The 20,484-nt window shown below is 43.0% G+C and overlaps 1 protein-coding gene across 1 annotated transcript in view; it reads left to right on the forward strand.

Annotated features, from left to right (window-relative positions):
- The first annotated feature begins 1,624 nt into the window (after window positions 1-1,624).
- The window catches only part of LOC128761961 (transmembrane protein 132D), a 44,665-nt gene continuing 25,805 nt past the window's right edge, over window positions 1,625-20,484 (forward strand). The window contains exons 1-2 of the mRNA XM_053869619.1: window positions 1,625-2,069; window positions 11,870-12,737. Coding sequence (XP_053725594.1) covers window positions 2,003-2,069; window positions 11,870-12,737 — 935 coding nt within the window. The 5' untranslated portion in view covers window positions 1,625-2,002. The remainder of the gene's footprint in view (window positions 2,070-11,869; window positions 12,738-20,484) is intronic.

Here is a 20,484-nt window from a genome sequence, read left to right on the forward strand (position 1 = left end):
GGGCTGATTTAATGAAAATCCAACAGAGTGTCATCAATTTCGCAAAACAAAGGAAAAAATGTGTTTCTATTTATGTGTCCGACGAATCCCACGGAACATTTGTGCTCATGTGTAAGCACCACTTGTGTCCTCATTGCACGCACTGCGCTCGCGTATAAATATGCATGCACGAGTGTGACTGCTTTATGGCCGCTCTGCTGCCACAAAAACATCAATCCCAGTTTTGGGGTGGTAAATCTTGCCCACTTTAACACTCTGTTTTGTTGGTGCTTCCCAGAGTGTGAGGTGCAGGTGAAAAGGAGAGGATCTAAATTATCCCATGGTGGCTCCTCCAGCATACGAGAGCAGCCGAGCGGCTGCTTATCATGGTTATGCAGCTCTGGAGAGTGGCTCCTGTTAGCTCAACGCTTGAGGCGACTTCTTCATGTCGACTGATACTGTCATGTTTGGGAGCATTCCATGTGTAAAAATGTTAACCCACGGTGTTGAGCGTACGACAATCCTCGATTTCTTCTGAACTATTTGCCCTCGTAACCCAGAACCTTCCACGTTGCACTCATGCATTTCAACGCCTTCATTTATCAAGTTTCATAGCTTTAAAAAAAAGAGGCAGCGTAGTGTTGAAAACCTGATGATTTCTGATGCAACCGCAAGCAACAATGGACTTTTTTTTTGACTCGACTTCAGTGACATCTAAACTCCTTTCAACCATCAGAGGGCACCAAAAACCCACCTGCTGCTCTTATTAGAGAGGTCGTGATGTGCTTCCTTACCAAGATGATTCTATTATCCTTGCTGGTTTTCATTACAAAGAAGAGCCTGGAAAAAAAAGCCCTTGAGTTAAAAAATAAATTTTGAATGAGAACTTTTAATGAGGGGTGATGCAACTGCGTTTTAATGAGGCGGGATGAATTGTGGTTCATGAACCTCTGAAATCATGATCTAACAAGGTTGCAACACCTTGACTCTCTGTGCTGAACAGAACTAGGAATCTGGTTTAGTGTCACAACAATTTGCGTGATCTTGACTGCAATGTTCATCGATATTTTTAATAGTTATTTAACAGTAGTTTGGATGAGTTTTTATTTAGAATCTGAAATAATATTGATGAATATGCCCTCTAGTGGACAGATGGCTCTCCCACGCTAATAATGAAATAAAAAAAAAATGCATTAATCGAATGAGAAAACATATTTTTTCCCATTGTCGTCGTGAAGGGAATAGTTTGCCATGTGGACCTTGTAAATCTGGCGTTCAAGTAATACACAAACGGCTACTTCATTCAACAGATGCTGCTCATTTCTCTGCCTCAGTTTTGCTTCTGAATAATGTATAGCGCAATAATACAAGCAAAAATCGTTCAACTCGCCTCAGTTAAAGGGGGTTTTCACGAGAAAATAGTTTCATGTCTCTGTTGTAAAGATAAAAATTGGCTCCATGGCCATCATTATAAAAATATCTTTTTTAGAAACTTCACTATTTGGGGTTGTGTATCGTAAAGGAACCATGGCAGGGTTAATAATCCCGGCAGCTGCGTGGACGTGGCTTCCTGAGCGGATGAACAGTGACAGATGATGAGTTTAGTGCTCGGAGGATTGCGCACAAGACAGTCAGTGATCCGCTAACAGGCGCTTGACACCGCAGAGTCCTCAGACGCGGCGCGCAGAGGGAGAGCAGACCCAATCAGGAGGCGATAAGGAACCCAGAAGTCCGTTATTGATCGGAACCGGAGTCCATTCATCGTCAGCGTGTGTGTTTTCCGTCCTCCTTCCTCTGAGCGGACCACGGTCTTCGGGATATATTTATTTATTTTCGCAGGCGCGCAACTTTTACGCACCGGCTGTGGAGCTGCAGACAGGGGCGCGTCATAACCGGGAGTTAGGAGAGCACGCGAGTGTGACCATGTCCATCATGCGAACTGCAAAAACTGAGCTCAGATGCATCCGCTGCTGAAACAAGCCGTCAGAGACTTAGACCTGGTCTGGAACTGAGCAGTGCCAAAATGAGTCTCTCGTGCAGGACCGTCTTACACATGATCTTGGCGACAGTCTCGTCAGTGCTGACACAAGGTGAGCGCGCTTTTTTGTTTTTTGTGATTATTTCTCATGGATTCCTATAATATTGGGCTCGTTTGTTGTTCTGTTGGCTGATCAGAAGTGAATGGTGGGAAGTGGGGTTTCATGTTGGTGTCACAATAAGGAGGTGCCTCAGCGGGAAAAGCCTCTCTCTGGAAGACTTAAATAATTGATACCGTGTCCTCATCCATGCCACAAACTTGCATCTTGACCCAGTGTGAACAAAGGCTGACATGAGCATCTGCGGCTCCCCCGCCGCAGGAGGGGGGCGGCTATTAATCATTTAAGATGCAATCGAAGAGGAGCCAACTTAAAAGGTCCAGAGATGATGACTTACCTCATGAGTACACTTCTTCTTAACTCCCAGACGAAGAAAAAATCATTTCACTTTAAAGTCATACACTTTGTGAAATGAGAAATTGGATAAAACCATTACAGAGGCATTTACTCTAAAGCCTATAAATACCTGATAAGATAGCTATTTCCAGGGAATGTAGTCTGGCGATTTATGTGGATAAAAAAAAAAATGACAAAAATGGGGAAAAACTCTAAAATCTGATTTTTTTTAAGCAGCTTTAAGAATCTCATTGGACATAGCAATCCCTCCCAATCACTGCACAGGCTTAAGCTTCCCTCAATCTCTCTCTCCCTTTCGTCTTATCTCTTCACCCTCTCACTACTGAGCCCCACACAGCATTACATGCTATATGATCAGCAGTAGATCATCTTTATAATGTTTCCCGAAGCCTGCGACTCGGGGGTGTAATGCTGTCTACCTCACTTGGCCCAAAGATTTAAGCACTCGGGATAACTTTTGTTCCAGAGTGCTCTGGATGGGAACGATGTGTGGAGTTAATTTATCGATAAGATAAACCATGAGGTGAGGTCAGTGGAGAGACACAAGAGGAGGGACCATGAAGATCCAACACAGCCGTGGAGAAGTATTGAAATGGCAGTACAAGTAAAAATGACTCACAATTTGTATTTAAAGACGTACAAATTCAAAGTAAATAGAACAAGTAAACATGTATTTTTGTGCTGTTAGTTATTAAAAACACTTCCTCACATCTTCAGTGACGGTGCGTATGCTTTCAGTATCTAATGTGAATTAAAAATTCAGAATAAATCCTGATGCATTCATAAGGTTTCATATATTCATACTCATGTAGAGTAACTTTCTGCAAGTACCTAATCTAGTTAAGAGACCCTGACCATAACCTTAACCCAACCCCACTGTATAATGTTATTAAAAACAAAACTATTGCCTCAAATGCTGCCCCTTATAATACTTCTAATTCTACTACAAGGTTGTAAACATTCACGACATCTTCTATAAAGCCTCATAAATGCATGTCTTATGAATATACCAATAATGCATTATAGATGAGACCTTACTATAAAGAGAAACCACGAATATCACTGTAGTTTAACTGAGAAGCATTTGACTTTTCCGTGTTGGAAAAAACGAAAAATACTATAATACTTTTGGCTTAGACTACGAGACTTGTAACATAGATCAATCCCATGTGAATCCCCCAGGAATATTACATCACAATTTTTGAGCTATATCATGATAATATCGTGATATCTCGATCCATATCTGGCAATGCATATCATGTGGTATTGTGAGGTTCTTGCCAATACTCAACTTTACTACAGAAAAAAAGAAGTCAATTCAAGATATACTTGGTGTTTCAGCAAAGTTAGGATAATAAACCTTGGAGTTACAATATGCCCAGTGCAAAACTGCTATGGAATATTGTCAGTGTGGTCAGTTAAAATACAGCACCAGGAGGAATAGAAAAACCATTCATGCGCTGTATTAGCTGTAAAAATGGACAAAATATTGGAGTCATTTGGTTCATTTCATGAGCGACGAAGAAGGTAATCAATGTGTGAAAATGTGTAGGCAAGTCCCTCCCCCCAACTGGCTCCCAGCATATTGTTTTTTTTTGTGTGTCACAGTCTTGTTTTTTAAAAATGTAAAATCATACCCTATATTTTGCTTTGTTTTTTTTAAATAATGATTTATTCTTAGGTCGCAACATGGTGTCCATTAAGCTTAGCTGTACGAACTGTCCTGTATACTAGATAGATCACTTGTTTTTAAGTTTGTAATGTGAAAGCATTAACAGTAATAGGTCACAGAAAACTGAATTTTGGAAATAATTCCAAGCATTAGGTCTATAATTTGGGGACGATACAGGGTGTTTAAATAGATACATAAAATAGCAATATTTTTGCTGGTTATGTAAAGTGAATGTTACAAAAATAAATGGAAAAATGTAACGCAGAAATGGCACTGGTTTTGTAGAATGACCAATATGCCAGTAGAAGCTCTGAAACGACTGCCATTGATCATTTTGAAAGAGACCTTATATGCTTCTTTCACAGGTACTTGAGTCTTTTAGGCCCTGCCACACTGTACAGACCACATTAATGGAGCCACAGAAGGTTCACTTTTCAAACTGGGATCAGACAAATCCTCATCTGCATAATTGACAGTCACTGTGATGTCATGAGACTTGAGCAAGAGCTGCAGATCCCAAAGAAAACAGTGGTTCGACTCCCTGTTTTCCCTTTTAACAGTTTTCTTTCCTCCTTTACTAGTGACAACGTGCTGGTTATGACAGCTGCCAACATACATGATGAGAATATGTGACAAGCTCAGAGACCGTTCCTATAGCAACCCTGGTGTATATTGATCCAGCATTAATGCACTCGGCAAATGACACACATTTTCAAACTGCTGTCACGACCAATAACTATAAGTCCTAGTCATATTTATCCGCGATTAGTCGGAAAACTGAAAAAGACCGTCAGACTGGAGCCTCCTTTCGCTTTGTACAAGTCAGCCGCGACAGCTACAGAAACATGAATCGGACGGAGAGCATCAGAAGATGTGAGGGGTGATTGACAGAAACCGCATGTAGCCACAGAGGTCAAGTTCTGAGCGTGTTCATATCATGTTCACCAGTGTATCTCCTCTTATTTTAAAATCCTCAAGAGGGTTTCACTTGAGTGGCATCGTGTCTGAAGCCTTTGGGAATAAAGTTAAAAGATTCACAACAGTCCAGTGGCTAGTTTAAATCCTCTAATAAAACAGGTCTCTGCCGTTCACCTAGATGCTGAGTGAGCATAAAATATTGTTGATTTAATATTCCAATTATGAGCTCTACTTAAAAAAAAAAAACGCATGATCTTACCGACGGACAGTAGAATGAGCCTAGGAGGAAAGGCATTTAAACGTTGAGTCAAGCAAAATTGCCTCTTATCTCTGACGGACAATCTATTTAGCGAGTGGAGGAAGAGTTCTCGCAGCTCAGGAGGCTCAGAGCAGGACAAGTGCTCCACAAAGGCAGCGGAGAGGATAAGAAACATGAGGAGGAATAGAAAACTAATTGGAGTTGAAGATGTTTAAGTGGAGTTGCGGACAAACTTTGGGCAAGTTTCTCCAAACATCACCGTGATCATACGGCTCTTATGCGCCTTCGAGAATCCTCTCCAGATCCACACTTGGAAATCACTCCCTCTTGTCTTACAACTCAGGTGAGAGAGAACAGTGTCCTCACAGAGAGTGTATTTCGTGAAAAAAGAAAGGGTGTCCTAGATTTTTTTTTTTTTGTTAATGGCCCTTTACTGGCTCTGACGGTGCATTATATGAGCTTTTCAAGTGAAATATTACCGAAATAATGCATCAGCGGGTGCGATGACACTCTGTCCTGAGAACGTTTTCACACATGCTGCTTGAAAAAAGCCTTCAAATTAACGTTCATTTGAACTGGAAAGTTTGATCTGACACCTGAAAATATGGAACACCTACGCTGCCTTGCTCATTCAATATTAATACAGCAAAACAAACTTTAGAAGTGTCTTTAAAAGCAATGCATATATGTGGAGTGTGAGCAGCATTTAGAGGAAGAGGATAGTTTGGTTGATGTATTTTTCCTTTTGATACTTAACAGAATGAGCTGCTGTCGATGCGCCTTTAGATAAATGTCGCATCAAAACAGCAGTGCTGATGTTTTCTGACTCACATGATAAAAAAAGAAAAGCATGTGTCTTGGAAATGAGTAATTTAGCGGTTTGAACAGCTGCCAGAGCGGATTGGCCGTCAGGTTTATCAGCCGGCGCTTGTCATACTCAAGTTCTGTTCCCTTCAATATGTGCGGATTCATGCTTCGCAACTGTATTTACGTCCAAGCGGGAGGCGCCATATGCGCCTTTCCACTGCGCTGCACATCCATCGGTTTGCCGAGTCGGCGTCGAGGGGTGGGGGGGAAGGTGGCAATCCCAATTTACCTTCTGTAAACACGGGCAGCTGTTCGCGAAAAGACATGGTAATGAGCTATTATTTATAACTGAAACTTAGTGGAATGAGGGAAAGTAGATAGATATATGTCTTTTGAAAAACACAAAAAACACAGAGGCTAATGTTTCGGAGCTGCTGGTGACTGTTTAACAATTGCCTCAGCGTGAAGTCAACAGGAATATTTCTACCGCTGCAGGACTTCGCTGCGTCTCCATGGGTGACTGTTATGTTCCACACAAAAGGAAATGATTCGTTCCAACAGTCAGACATTAATCCTCCAAAAGTTTTTTAGGAATAGTATCAGGTTTGTTGAAACCATGATGGAACCGCCTGGACTCTCCAGCTAAACGGATTCCACTATCTGGTTGCTGGAGGGGAATTCGCTGCGATGAGGAAGATGGACCAGCGGTTCAATTAGCTGAGTAATCCCGGTTAAAGATGGTCACCTGATAAAGGGAGAGTGGCGAGAGACAGATGGAGGCAGGGAAAGGGTAGAAGGAGGATCATCTGAGAGGTGCGAGATTAGACGAGGGCAGCCTGGGTTCCGTGGGCTGTCTGCCATGGGAGACGGCACAAGGAGACGTCCTTGTTCTCTGGAATTGTTAAGAATATGAACTTAATCTTATCGGTTTGCGATGCTCCTGGCTCCTTGTCGCGGCCTCAGCCTGCAGCTAGTCATAGCCATGGAGGAGTTCAGGCGGCGATGGATGAAAAAGCATTTCAAAGTGTGACACTGTTTTGTTTGGTTTAGGTCCAAACCCCTCCGACTTCAGAGCGTGTTTGATCGGTGACGCTGGACACTCTCATGCTAACAGCTAGCATATCGGTTAGCATGAAGCTAACAGTTGTTGTCGGAGGAGATTGATTTGATGTCACTTATCATATTTGTGCCACTGCCTTGTCTGTTTTTACCTTGTACCGCCATGTATGGACCTAACCTTTCTATGTTGACTTCCAAGAACAGTCATGAATTGATTTATAGAGACAGAAATAGTCCACCCAACCTCGATCATCCACCCTGCAAGTCTCCAACTACTCAAGGTGTGTCATGCCTTAAGCTCCCTGCTCACACTAGTCCACGTCCATCTCTACTGTACTGATGTCTCCGCGTGGATGTTCACTAAAGACGCAGCCTGAGAGAAAATGACAAACATAAACAAGTAGATATCGTGAAAATTAGGGATGCTCCGATCAATTGGTCACTGATCATGATCTGCCGATTTCAGCGTGATCGGTGAATACCGATCGCCACCTGTCACTGCTGACCACGACAACTCATCACGTGTGACAGCCGGCGCTCCCGCGGGTTGTGACCCGTCCACTCCTTTCGACTCGCTGCTCACTAAGGAGCTGTCTTCCACGTGTCTGCCGTGGAAGTTCTTTCAATCTGTCATGTAAAGTTTGCATCCTCCAGCACATGCACGGGACAATGCTGTGCAGGGAAGCGCCGTCAAACTAAACACACCATTTAAAGTGCCAGCACTCGACGGAGCACGTAGAGTTTTCTGGGCTCGTGAAAATGAGACATCAGCAGGCTGTTAGCGCAGCTAGCGCTTAGCAACACCCGCCCGTCCGAGTGTGACATTCAGAATGATACGAAATCATTCTTAATTTCACTGAGCTAGATGACCAGCTGTTCTCAGGTGTCATTTACACGGAGATAGAAACAAAAACAGGATCCATTGCCATTTTGGAGTCAGGTGCGACCTTCTTTATCCACCTGAATCTGAAACTTTTGAAAACATCTGGAGTGGAAACTTTCGTAAATACAGTGCTCTCTATCTCGGAATCCCGCTACAGTATGTAAATATTGTTTATTTTTCACCACCTTGAAGAGGTATATAAAAACGTGTCTGAATTAAAATGATTTAAAGTTCATGTTTTCACATCATGTACAGAGAAGGCAGCGACGGCTGTTCTGCTGAACTAGTCACCGCCATTTAATTGAGAGTTTTCCCTCCGACCAAATGCCGGCAGAGATAACTGGCTCCCCGCAGTATGCACATCTTGGATAAGCAACCGGGATAGATGACGGTGATAGTGACGCCTTGATGATGATGATGGTGTTAACAATAAAACGATGAACCTGGAGATAAGAAAAGCAATAACAGGGAGACGGCTGAACCCAATGTGAGTTCATGCTTCTTCCAACGCTGGTATTAAACTGCACATCTGTCACGGGAGCAGCGGGAGGCCAAGCCAGGGCAGGCTGGCACCCGGCGCCGCTGGATGCCCCAGTCAGAGCGAGTGTGACAGGCACATGACTGGATCTGCGAAATGGAAGAACTGTGTCCATCTCTCTGTGACACGAATATTCAGCTGGCAGATGTGTGCTGTCAAACATTATGGAGGGGTTTGTTTCGCAAGGCTGAAAAACCCAAGTGATTGGTGGGCCAGTTAAATCAATTTGGCAACTGCGTATGACGCCGAAAACCTCTGATTTCCTCTTAATGGATTGGTAATTATAGTGAACCCAGCGACAGCAGCGGTAACCTGCCACCATTTATCATCATTTCAGGGAGGCAGCTTTTAGGTTTAAATATTTGTAATTATGGCCTTTGATTTGTGTTGGTCAGCGGGCACCGACTTGCTGAGCTCAGCTCCACTGTTTTTTTTTTTTTTTTTTTTTTCAAAGGCGGGCAATTAGCCGACAGATAAACAGGGGAAGCTTGTGTCAGCTGCTATATTAAGCTTATAATTCTATCAAAACAGCTGGTCAGTGAGGACACATCACTTCCTGCGGCTCCAGCTTTCAGAGCAGATCATCGAATGTTGATGCTGTTGTTTTTAATCACTCCATTTGGTTAAAAACTCGCAGCGCATACGTGATTCGCCCTGAACCATTAATCCACCGATGGATCTGTTTCTTAGAATGTATATTGTCTAATCGCGATGCCGCGGCAGGCTCCTTGTGTTTCTCGGCTTTTTTTTCCCCTCCCTGCTGACATTCTGAGAAGCCGTTTTTAATCCAGCGCTGATGTTTGACTTCAGACTTGGATGAATCAGATCTCCCAAATTCACAAAGCTTATGATGGGAAAAAAAAGACAGTGGTGCTGGTGAGAGACGCACCCTGGGGAGTGGAAAATTGGAAAAATAAATGTGAGTGGTAATTATGTGGTTACCAAAGTTGAGTAATCATTTCTAAGTGGATGCTGTTATCCCTTAAAAAAATGTGTCAGACAGAAGTCAGACTGAATTTTAAGTTTGGTGAAGCTTGGTTGAAGAAAATTAAACTTCTCCAAACAGAAAAAAACCTTTCTATTTCTTTCAGTAAAAGCAGGATCCAAGATCTCCCCAGCACTTTAGCAGTACAGGAGCCTCCTACGCTGGGACATTGACCCCCTGGGCTGAGATTTTCCAACCATTTCTGCTGTTTTTGTTAACTTGTAGTGTAATATAGTCTTGTATTTTAAGTAGACCATCAGTGGTCTGTGATGAATGTACAATACACACTGCTTTTGTCGTGCCCTTAGTTGGAAACACAAATAGAAATGATGAGACGAAATCTCACCTGATCAAAGGTATTTAAACAGAGGGTAAAGATCGACTCACATAACATATAACGCATCATGGAGGTGGACATGAACAGGACGGTTTTTGGCATGTTTTTAACAGAAAAATCCAGACAGAAATGACAGAAGTCTATTGCTTGTGGAATTGAAGTCGCGAATTCTGGCCGGATTTATGAAGAGACGGACCGCTGCAGATTGGAGAAAGATTTACTTCTCGTGATTAAATAACTATTATTTTTATTATCACCAATTCAGTAAATGACAAAACTTTCATATCTGTTTCATTGTTTCTATGGCGCTTCTCGACTGGCTGTGTTCCGTTCTGTGTTTTTTTGGGGGGGGAGAGGCTTGGAGGAGCTTTCTCCAACACAGTTTTAAAAAAATCCTGTATTCCAATCTCATTCTTGGATTCTACATTCTAGTTTTGAGTTGTTGATGCCTCATCGAGTCAGAAAATCTTACTTCTTGACTTTTATTTTTTGACAACTTATCAAGTGAAATTATGGCCCACCATATGAACATATAATTAGGTGGAATTCTGGTCAATATAGTTGAGTTTTTTTGCATTTCACATGTGGGTAAGCACTGCTGGCTTTGTCTTATCACAATCTATTTGTCGTTGCACGACTTCAAGTCATAATCCAGACAGAACTTAAACTTATCAAATGAACACCTTTGATCACAGATGGGCAATGAAAGTGGTCACATGATTGTTATCGTGGGACCGTAAGCCAAAAGACGGACGGTCAGAAAAAGGATGCAAATACAGTATAAAAGTCAAAAGTAAAAAATAAATAAATAAATAAAAGTAAATAAAATTGATGGTTTTTTTTTTTAAGTGGTGAATAATAGAACGACGTGTAAAATATAACATAAAACATATTTAAAAAAAAAATTGATACTTATTTTACTGGACAGTAAATACTAACTGAATGCTTGAGTACTCATTCAATAACAAAGCAAATAAAAACAAACAACAATAAGTGACCTCACAAAGGGCTTTTTATTGAACAGCTAGAGTCACATCTATAGTAGTGTAATGTCAAGTTAGCGTTAAACCTTGAGGAACAAACGACGACTTTTCTGTCTGTGTGTGTGACTGAAATTAAGATTCACATGAGAGATGAGCCAAATGCAGATGATAGTATCAGAAGTGCAGTGTGAGTGTGCCCTTAATGGTAATGCCTGTCCTCATAGGAACTGCTGGGTTATTACTCTAAATTACTAAAGTTCAGGTCGAGACCTCGTCTTTTTTCGAAATTGCCTTGAGATAAACTCGCAGCTCACGCACATGCTCACACATATTGGCGCTCAGAACATGCACACAAAAAATCTTGTATTCAACAATATCGCTTTATTATCATTGGCCAAAATCTCAAAAGCTGCTTGAGGACAAAGGAAATGAAATGCATCCACGACGTTCGCTGGGCACGTCCAGGTCTCGCCAGGGACAGCCGCGTGAGTGAAATGTGATTTTCATTCTGTATGTATATTTAACGTCATATATGAGAAGCAGTGTGTCTCAGATCTGGGAGTTGTAGCTTTCATTTCACTGTCCTTTCATCTCTGCGCACCAAAAAAAGTCAGACGACCGCTGGAGTTGGAAATTAAGATTATCATGGTGTTACCCTGTTTTTTCAGGTCAGAACTTTCCACTGTGAAATCACCAAAAATCCCCACTTCTCTTACCGTATTTTACATTATAATCTTGTTTACATGAATTTTGAGGTTAAGCCCTGAGGCCTTTTAGCATAATACTTTGATCCCCATTCAGATGATCATTTGCCCTTGACCCGCATTGTACTGAAAGTCTCAGCTCCTGGAGAAGTGCAGGTTTTATTGTATTTTCTTTTAAATCCTTGGAAACCGTTAATCTTTTTCTATTTTTTAAGTGGGTTTTACATGTGGCTTTGTAAAGTCCAAATGATTTTATCAATAATGCTGGACATCTTCTGTCTTTATCTTTCAGATATGAGCACCAAAGAGCTGAGTGACAGTAAGAGCCTTATGCCTTTACCCATCTTTCTGCCGGTCAGCTATGAGGTGCGTGATGCCGACTACCTCTTCCTGAAGGAAGCCGGACAGGACTTTATGAGAAACAGCAGCATGAAGACCCATACACAGCCCTTTGTCATCCTAAAAGCCAGTCGCCCGCCGGTGGTCAATGTGAGCTACAGTACGATGTCCGCCGAGCAAGTAGTGCCTCTTGATCTTCTCCAGAGCGTTCAGCTGTTCAACGCTCCCGAGGTCTTTACCTTCAACTGGAAGATCCTGTCTTTTGTGCTGACCCCTCGGGTTTTCTCTTCCAAGCCCAAAGTGCGAATTCTGTTTTACGTCGCCGGAAGGGATTGGGGCAGACAAGAGAGTACTTTGGATGAGCTACCGTGTGTATCCGTTTATGCCTTTTGGCAAACTCAAGAGGTGAGGGGTTCCTGCGCGCTCGGAGGGGAGAAGGCCACCTGCATGGCTGAGCTGTCTCCGCCCCCTGGATGGTTCGCTCAAGGGTCGGATAGCAGTAGTCGGGAAAGACAGGATCCTTCTGCCGGGAACCCTGTGGAAGTGTACTACCAGGCCCGACCCAAAGTCAGCGGGAAGTGCGCCTTTGTGGACGGGGGTCGATGGGGACCGCCGACGGAGTTTGTCCCGGTCTCTCCCATGAAAAGGATTGGAAGCGTGCGTCTGCTGCAGGTGCCGAAAGGAATGGCAACCCTTTCCCGACTCAAGCTGGGCAACTCCATCATCATCCGCACGTCCTCGAAACCACTGAAGACCACCGACATCGCCACCTTTTACGTGCTGATGGCCAGCTCGGCTCAGCTGAGCAACTTCACACTGAGGTAAGACGGATGCTGGCCTGGAATCGACTCATTATGAAATGCTTATAAGGCTTCGGCGCGCAGAAGAGCGGCCTATTGAGTAATGGTGGAGAGAGCGCTCTGAGGAATTTAGCGATATTAGTCAAGCTCATATTAAGCATGGATAGAGTCGTTTCTCAGAATATACCATACCTTCTGGGATCGGCACTGGATTAATCATGATGAATATGAATATATGTATTTGAGCGGCAGAGGCCTGTCAGGAGCGCTGACGTCAAAGACAGCGCTAGAATGAAAAAATAAAAACGCAGCTTAAATGAAATCCCTTTGATATCAGCAAGCACAAGCGGATGTTGAAATGATAAGTGGTATTACCAACATTCATTTAGCACAAGGCTCGAGCTGGTTAACGGTATTTGCGGAACTCAGTTAGTGTTGCTGGCATTTACTTCTGGGCTGTTTAACAGAAGAACCGGATATCAAAATGCATCTGGATTATGGGATCAAAGATAAAGGCCTTTTTACAATTACAATTCCCTTCTTGGTTGTGAGACCTAGTGAAGTCTCATGTCTTTGGTTGTGAGTCCCTGCAATGTCTCAAGTCTTTGGTTATGCGTCCAAGTCAAGTCGCAAGTCTTTGGTTGTGAGTTTATGTCAGTCTCAAGTCTTTGGTTGTGAGTCCCTGCAATGTCTCAAGTCTTTGGTTATGCGTCCAAGTCAAGTCTCAAGTCTTTGGTTGTGAGTTCATTTCAGTCTCAAGTCTTTGGTTGTGAGTTCATGTCAGTCTCAAGTCTTTGGTTGTGAGTCCCTGCAATGTCTCAAGTCTTTGGTTATGTGTCCAAGTCAAGTCTCAAGTCTTTGGTTGTGAGTTCATGTCAGTCTCAAGTCTTTGGTTATGCATCCAAGTCAAGTCGCAAGTCTTTGGTTGTGAGTTTATGTCAGTCTCAAGTCTTTGGTTGTGAGTCCCTGCAATGTCTCAAGTCTTTGGTTATGCGTCCAAGTCAAGTCTCAAGTCTTTGGTTGTGAGTTCATTTCAGTCTCAAGTCTTTGGTTGTGAATTCATGTCAGTCTCAAGTCTTTGGTTGTGAGTTCATTTCAGTCTCAAGTCTTTGGTTGTGAATTCATGTCAGTCTCAAGTCTTTGGTCATGTGTTCAAGTTAAGTCTCAAGTCTTTGGTTGTGAGTTCATGTCAGTCTCAAGTCTTTGGTTGTGAGTTCATGTCAGTCTCAAGTCTTTGGTCATAGGTCCAAGTCAAGTCTCAAGTCTTTGGTTGTGAGTTCATGTCAATCTCAAGTCTTTGGTCATGTGCCCAAGTTAAGTCTCAAGTCTTTGGTTGTGAATTCATGTCAGTCTCAAGTCTTTGGTTATGCTTCCAAGTCAAGTCTCAAGTCCTGGGTTGTGAGTTTATGTCAGTCTCAAGTCTTTGGTTGTGAGTCCCTGCAATGTCTCAAGTCTTTGGTTATGCGTCCAAGTCAAGTCTCAAGTTTTTGGTTGTGAATTCATGTCAGTCTCAAGTCTTTGGTTGTGAGTTCATGTCAGTCTCAAGTCTTTGGTTGTCAGTTCAAGTCAAGTCTCAAGTCTTTGGTTATGCGTCCAAGTCAAGTCTCAAGTTTTTGGTTGTGAATTCATGTCAGTCTCAAGTCTTTGGTCATGTGCCCAAGTAAAGTCGCAAGTCTTTGGTCGTGAGTTTATGTCAGTCTCAAGTCTTTGGCCATAGGTCCAAGTCAAGTCTCAAGTCCTGGGTTGTGAGTTTATTTCAGTCTCAAGTCTTTGGTTATGTGTCCTTTTTACAATTCCGCGCCTGCACTCCATCACATACTTATTGCACATCTGCCCCTCACAAAGAAAACATGGTCTTAATGCATAGATTTCAAGATCAGAACTTCCCTCCTCAAAGTGATACTTCAATATAGACTGCCATTAAGCTTTAAACCCTGTTTTTCAATTCAACTTGATTCATGTTTTTTCGTAAACACCACCTGCTTCTGTTTTTCGCTCCAGACACCAAGGTAATCTCTATTGTTGAGTCAGAGCAACGCACACATTCCGCAGTTTTATTTATGATACTGTTTAAATTGAAGTGAAATGTAATAATCTCTCTCAGCATGTGCGTGTATTTACTGTCTTCATAAGAGTCTCGCCGTGAATGTAGCGATGGGAGTAGGTATGGAGTTTAATAGAGCATTTCCAATGGAATGCAGTTTTCTACAACATTAATATGGAATCATTAAAAAAAAAACGTAACAGATTCAAACCTCTGCCAAGCCATATTGACCCACTTCTCACTCTTAAGGCGTCACGTATTGACAGTCGTGGACTTTTGGAGACGTCAGCCTTCCGTGTGGCTTGTTGATGCATAGCTGTTTCTATTGAATCAAATTCATGTTCAAGTTGGTTTGTATGTCTACACTTCTCATACCGCTTCATATGCATAGTACCCTATTTGTCCATGTGTTTGACTGAAAACCAACCCAAACCTGCTCTATAATGTTGCTACGAGTCTGAAGGAGTGGCACCCAATGGCTCCTCTCTATGACGTGTTGGCCAGCGCTGATGCCTAAAGCCTCAGGAAGCGCCGCTGGGCGTGAAACGTGATTCAACTGAACGGCTAAAGCATCAGCATGCAACACAGACGGCTGATGTCTGGGTCACCCTGGGACGCAAGAGTCAAATTGACCATCATCAGTCTTGGAGTGAGAATGCGCTACAATTTGTTTGTCTATAGGATTAAGAAGGTTTTTAAGTTTAAAATATCCTTAATGCAAAGATGCTCACGAGTCATTTTTTACAATTGCAAGTCAAGTCTCAAGTCTTTGGTTGTGAGACCTAGTGAAATCTCATGTCTTTGGTTGTGAGTTCATGTCAGTCTCAAGTCTTTGGTTAGGTGTCCAAGTCAAGTCTCAAGTCTTTGGTTGTGAGTTCATGTCAGTCTCAAGTCTTTGGTTATGCGTCCAAGTCAAGTCTCAAGTCTTTGGTTGTGAGACCTAGTGAAATCTCAAGTCTTTGGTTGTGAGTCTCTGTAATGTCTCAAGTCTTTGGTTGTGAGTCCCTGTAATGTCTCAAGTCTTTGGTTATGCGTCCAAGTCAAGTCTCAAGTCTTTGGTTGTGAGTCCCTGTAATGTCTCAAGTCTTTGGTTATGCGTCCAAGTCAAGTCTCAAGTCTTTGGTTGTGAGTTCATGTCAGTCTCAAGTCTTTGGTCATAGGTCCAAGTCAAGTCTCAAGTCTTTGGTTGTGAGTTCATTTCAGTCTCAAGTCTTTGGTTGTGAATTCATGTCATTCTCAGGTCTTTGGTCATGTGTCCAATTTAAGTCGCAAGTCTTTGGTTGTGAGTCCCTGTAATGTCTCAAGTCTTTGGTTATGCGTCCAAGTCAAGTCTCAAGTCTTTGGTTGTGAGTTCATTTCAGTCTCAAGTCTTTGGTTGTGAGTTCATGTCAGTCTCAAGTCTTTGGTTGTGAGTTCATGTCAGTCTCAAGTCTTTGGTCATAGGTCCAAGTCAAGTCTCAAGTCTTTGGTTGTGAGTTCATGTTGGTCAAGTCTCGAGTTCCATCATTGGAATGAATCTTGCTATAATCTTCAGCCAGTATCCAGCTCACTTAGAACACTGCATTGTTACAGCCAAGGAACTGTGACATCATCATCAGGAGCCGTAGTCATCTAAAAAAATGTTACACTTTGTGGAGACAGCCTTTTAACTGATGTCCTGTTTAGCGTGAAATGAGTGTATAGGTTTTCATGCCTGTGTTTATGATCATTTCCTGCTTGTCATAAATGAGGAATAGCCGAAGATTTTGTGTTCGTATTTACAATACGCGGAACTCGCTGCATTCTCCGATTAGACCAGTTTAGAGCCTTTGTTAGTCCGACAGTGGGGAGATTCAACTGTCTGATGTTACTGTTTTAATGTGAGCCACGACAGAAGGAACAGTGACATTATTGTTTCAGTTGTCAGATGTTGGATACGCAATATCCTCCACAGAACCTGACTCTGTCTCGGTGTGGACAGGAACAAGTTAGCTGACAGTTCTCCAGGTGCTAATGCTAATGCTGCACACCGTTGTGTGACTTACCTGGATTCATTTTGAGATGAATCTGATGTGGCTGAGGCAGCTTCTTTGATTCTCCTCTCGCGGAAGTTGCAGTTGGCCACTCAGTATTTCTATAGTTTCCACTGTCGGTTAGTGTCAGGTGGACGGCTGCTGGATATGGGGCGCGAATGACCCTCGGAGGAACCGAAATCTGCATGGAAATATACAAAACAAAACGTTGTGCACGAGTCACATATCACAAGTCACAAATGTTAAGTCACAAGTCACTGATAGATGCGACTTATGTGTCAAGACTCGAGTCCACATCTTGTCTTGATGCAGTACAGTACAGTCCTCCTGAACAGGCTTCCTGATAATAAGATGTCCTTTATTTGTCTCACAGTGGGGAAACTCAGTCAAGGTCAACAAAGACACAAGTGACGCCCAAGACATTAAAGATGCATAACAAACAACAAAGATGTTCACATAGCATCAGCATACATAAAACACAATACTACAAAAAAGCTAGTGTAGTCACAAGCTAACAAACAGGAGAATAAATAAATAAAACATATAATATATGAACAAATATCATGACATTAACCGAAAATAATAAATGTGGGAAGAAAAAGATAATTCTGCAAGTGTCTTTCTTTTCGATATTGGAGGATAGTTTTAGCATGAAGTCTTTGGGGTTCGCGAAGGTCTCGCGATACGCGGAGCACCTACATTCACTCCCTTCCATCTGGCAACCTCCGCTTGCTAGATAGCAGCCTGTCTAACAACAGGCTTGGATACTTTAATCCTTCTTGGTCCAGATCAGCATGCATCGGTGCATTGTAAATGACTGGATGTGGGCCACACAAAATTACTTGTGGGACACACGTGGCATACAGTATATGAACTAAACACACTGACTGTAGCAAGATCATCACAGTTAAAAAAGTATTTTCTTTTCTGACTGCTGTAGCCGAGGAAAACACACTGCACAGTCTAACTGTGCCGTCTCCATGGCTTGCTACTCAAGGCTACTTCACCAAGGAGAAATGGTGTGGGATGGTAGATTGATGTCCCGAAGCTGTTCCAGGATTAAACGTCTCCCTCTCGCCCCGACAGTTTTCATGGTCATGATACCTTTGAGTATGGTCAGACGTCATCCGTCAGCGCAAACAAGTGAAGATTTACCCCGACTTGATTAAAGACTGATTTTCGCATTATTATTCCAGACACTTTCCGCTCTGAGGACGTGAATAATGGTCTGTCTAATGGTCAAATGCATTTTCATTTTATTCCGCACGTTATTGATAGTGTTTGGGTGTAGATTTGGATCAGGGGTAAAGCAAAGCAAAAGTCATAAATCCTTCTATCTGTATGCTGGGTAATAAATGTAATAGCACTGTTTGTTGGAATGTATTGGTCCATGCATGGACTTCAAGGAGTCCGGTCCTTGAGAGCAGCCATCCAAAAATGTGCTGACCTCGGCGCGGGAGTTACTCCCATGCCAAGCAAACTGGAGAGCCGGTGGGACACAATCAATACCTCCTGAAAAATAAATCATTTTTCAGTTATCTCTGCCTCGACACGCGCGCACATGGTTCAGAGGAAGCGTGGGGACAGTCAAGAGGAGCTCATGGATTATTCATCCTCCTTTTACCTGCTCCCATGTTCATTCATTTAGACAGTCACTTACTTTGATCAATCCTGAATGCTAGAATAGGTCAATATTGACCCAGGCAGCAGCAGTGCATGACGTTCCACGGCAGGGTTTTTAAACGGCCTCGGCCTTCGCTTCTTCTGCATTGGAACAAACATGCCAGCATTTCTTTTTCTTCAATAACCATCCCTCACTTTCAGAGTATTTCTTTTTTTAGTTTGCCTCTCTCCGCATCAGTTGACTTCAGAAATCTTCAGTACTTTGCTCAATCAATGAAGCCATGAAAAGGGATGCCTTGATTTCTTCTTTTATCTTGTCTCTTTGAATCACCATGATGGCACAGTCAATGAGCGAGCAAGATTAAAAGAGACTTCTTTTTTTTTTTTGTTGAGTTGGAAGTAAAGCTCTGACTGAATAGCTGAGTTTTTGAGCAAATATTGATTTGTAAACGATAGACGCTTGACAAACTCCAGACTGCCATTCAGAATTGGGCCAGGCGAGGCATTTTATGTGGCTGTGCAACTTCAAAATATAAATTGCTGGCCTGAAAAAAAGCTGCAGACAAGTTGCCATTGTGAGACCCACAAAGCAGAAACGCTTGATCGCTGTGTGACAACAAACTCCAAAACAAACTGGAAACCGTGGAAGACTGTACAAAAGACTAAAGGGGAGGTTGTGTTGCAGGAGGCGGTGGTGAGGCTCTTCAGTATATCGCGACTGGAAGACGGAGAATTTCTGCCATTGTTATGTCTTCTTCCTAACTTTGTTTTAGATTCATTTATTCAGAATTCAGAATAAATGCAGGTAGTAGCAGCAACACTGCCCCCCATGGTTTCCGGTGGTACTGCTCCATTTGGCCAGTCTCCGGATTCATATTTAACCTTGAGCATAAACGGACCTTAATCCCTAAAGCAACACATTTATGTCTGCAACCCAGAGCCAGGTCAAAGAATCACATCTGGCACAGGGAAGTCCTGGCGCTACTTCTATAGGAGGAATTTATAAAACCCAGCGAATGATGGAGGTAAAATTGTATTCTGCTGTAGAGACAAACAAGCTATCTCCCGCACCTGTCATTATGAACCCGTCTTTTGGTGCGCCACGTCCCTCAGCTCCTCGCCACATTAACACGCCCCACGCATTGGCCCTCAACAGCTGTCTGCGCGCTTTATCACTGTCTGAATGTCCCATTAAGCTCTGCTCAATATTGATGATAAACCTGTTATTGATGTGCGTGACTGGAGTCGGGAGACATACAAATTTGAGGGCGATAGAGAGCAAGCACCTGCCGGAGAACTTCAAAAACATATTGTAGCTCAAGTTTGTTCAAGTGGTCAAGTGGGAGGGTTCTGACTTGAGCGACTGTATCAACATGGCATTGCTTCTGGACCACTTGGGGGTGGGGGGGGGCGATCGTTCATGTCTGTGACCAATGTGTCTCCAGCATGGATTTTTAGTGCCATACTGTCTGCCATCTGGCACCTGGACCGGCGTGCTTGTCTCCTCGGCTTCCGGAGCCGTTCCAAGAGTACGATGAACATGTTGCTGATGGCTGGCCATCAGAGTGGCTGAGAGATGGACATTCACCGCCATAATTAATGGATGCATCTGTTGCTGTACGCCTCGGGGCGTACCGCTGGTACTTCAACCCTGCGGTGATGAATCAGTGAAGCCGGAGATGGGTGCACAAATTATCTCTGGGAAGTAATTACGCTCCTCTGCGCGAACTCTGTGGCCGCTACGGGGCAAAATAATGGCTGAAATCTACTCTCAGATTTAGTCGAACTCCTGCTGGTTTGGTCCCAAATCGAGTGGCATTTCATCATATCTGTGCCTCTCCTCCTTCAAACTTTTCAGATTCATAGGTTTCAGCACAGACTCCCTTTATCTTTCTGGACACTTTGCCGGAACAAATTCATTCATTTTGATCAATTTCCTGGCCAGACCTGAAATGTCATCCATCCATCTTGTCCTCGGTCCACACTGTTCTGCTCTCAGCTGGATGTTCTTAGGTTGAAAAGCATGGTAAACAGGTGATGAGTCTGGTTAGAGCAACGTTGAATCACCTTATGTGGCTCATCTCTTTAT

Source organism: Synchiropus splendidus, chromosome 7 (genome assembly GCF_027744825.2).
Source record: "Synchiropus splendidus isolate RoL2022-P1 chromosome 7, RoL_Sspl_1.0, whole genome shotgun sequence".
Taxonomy (NCBI): domain Eukaryota; kingdom Metazoa; phylum Chordata; class Actinopteri; order Syngnathiformes; family Callionymidae; genus Synchiropus; species Synchiropus splendidus.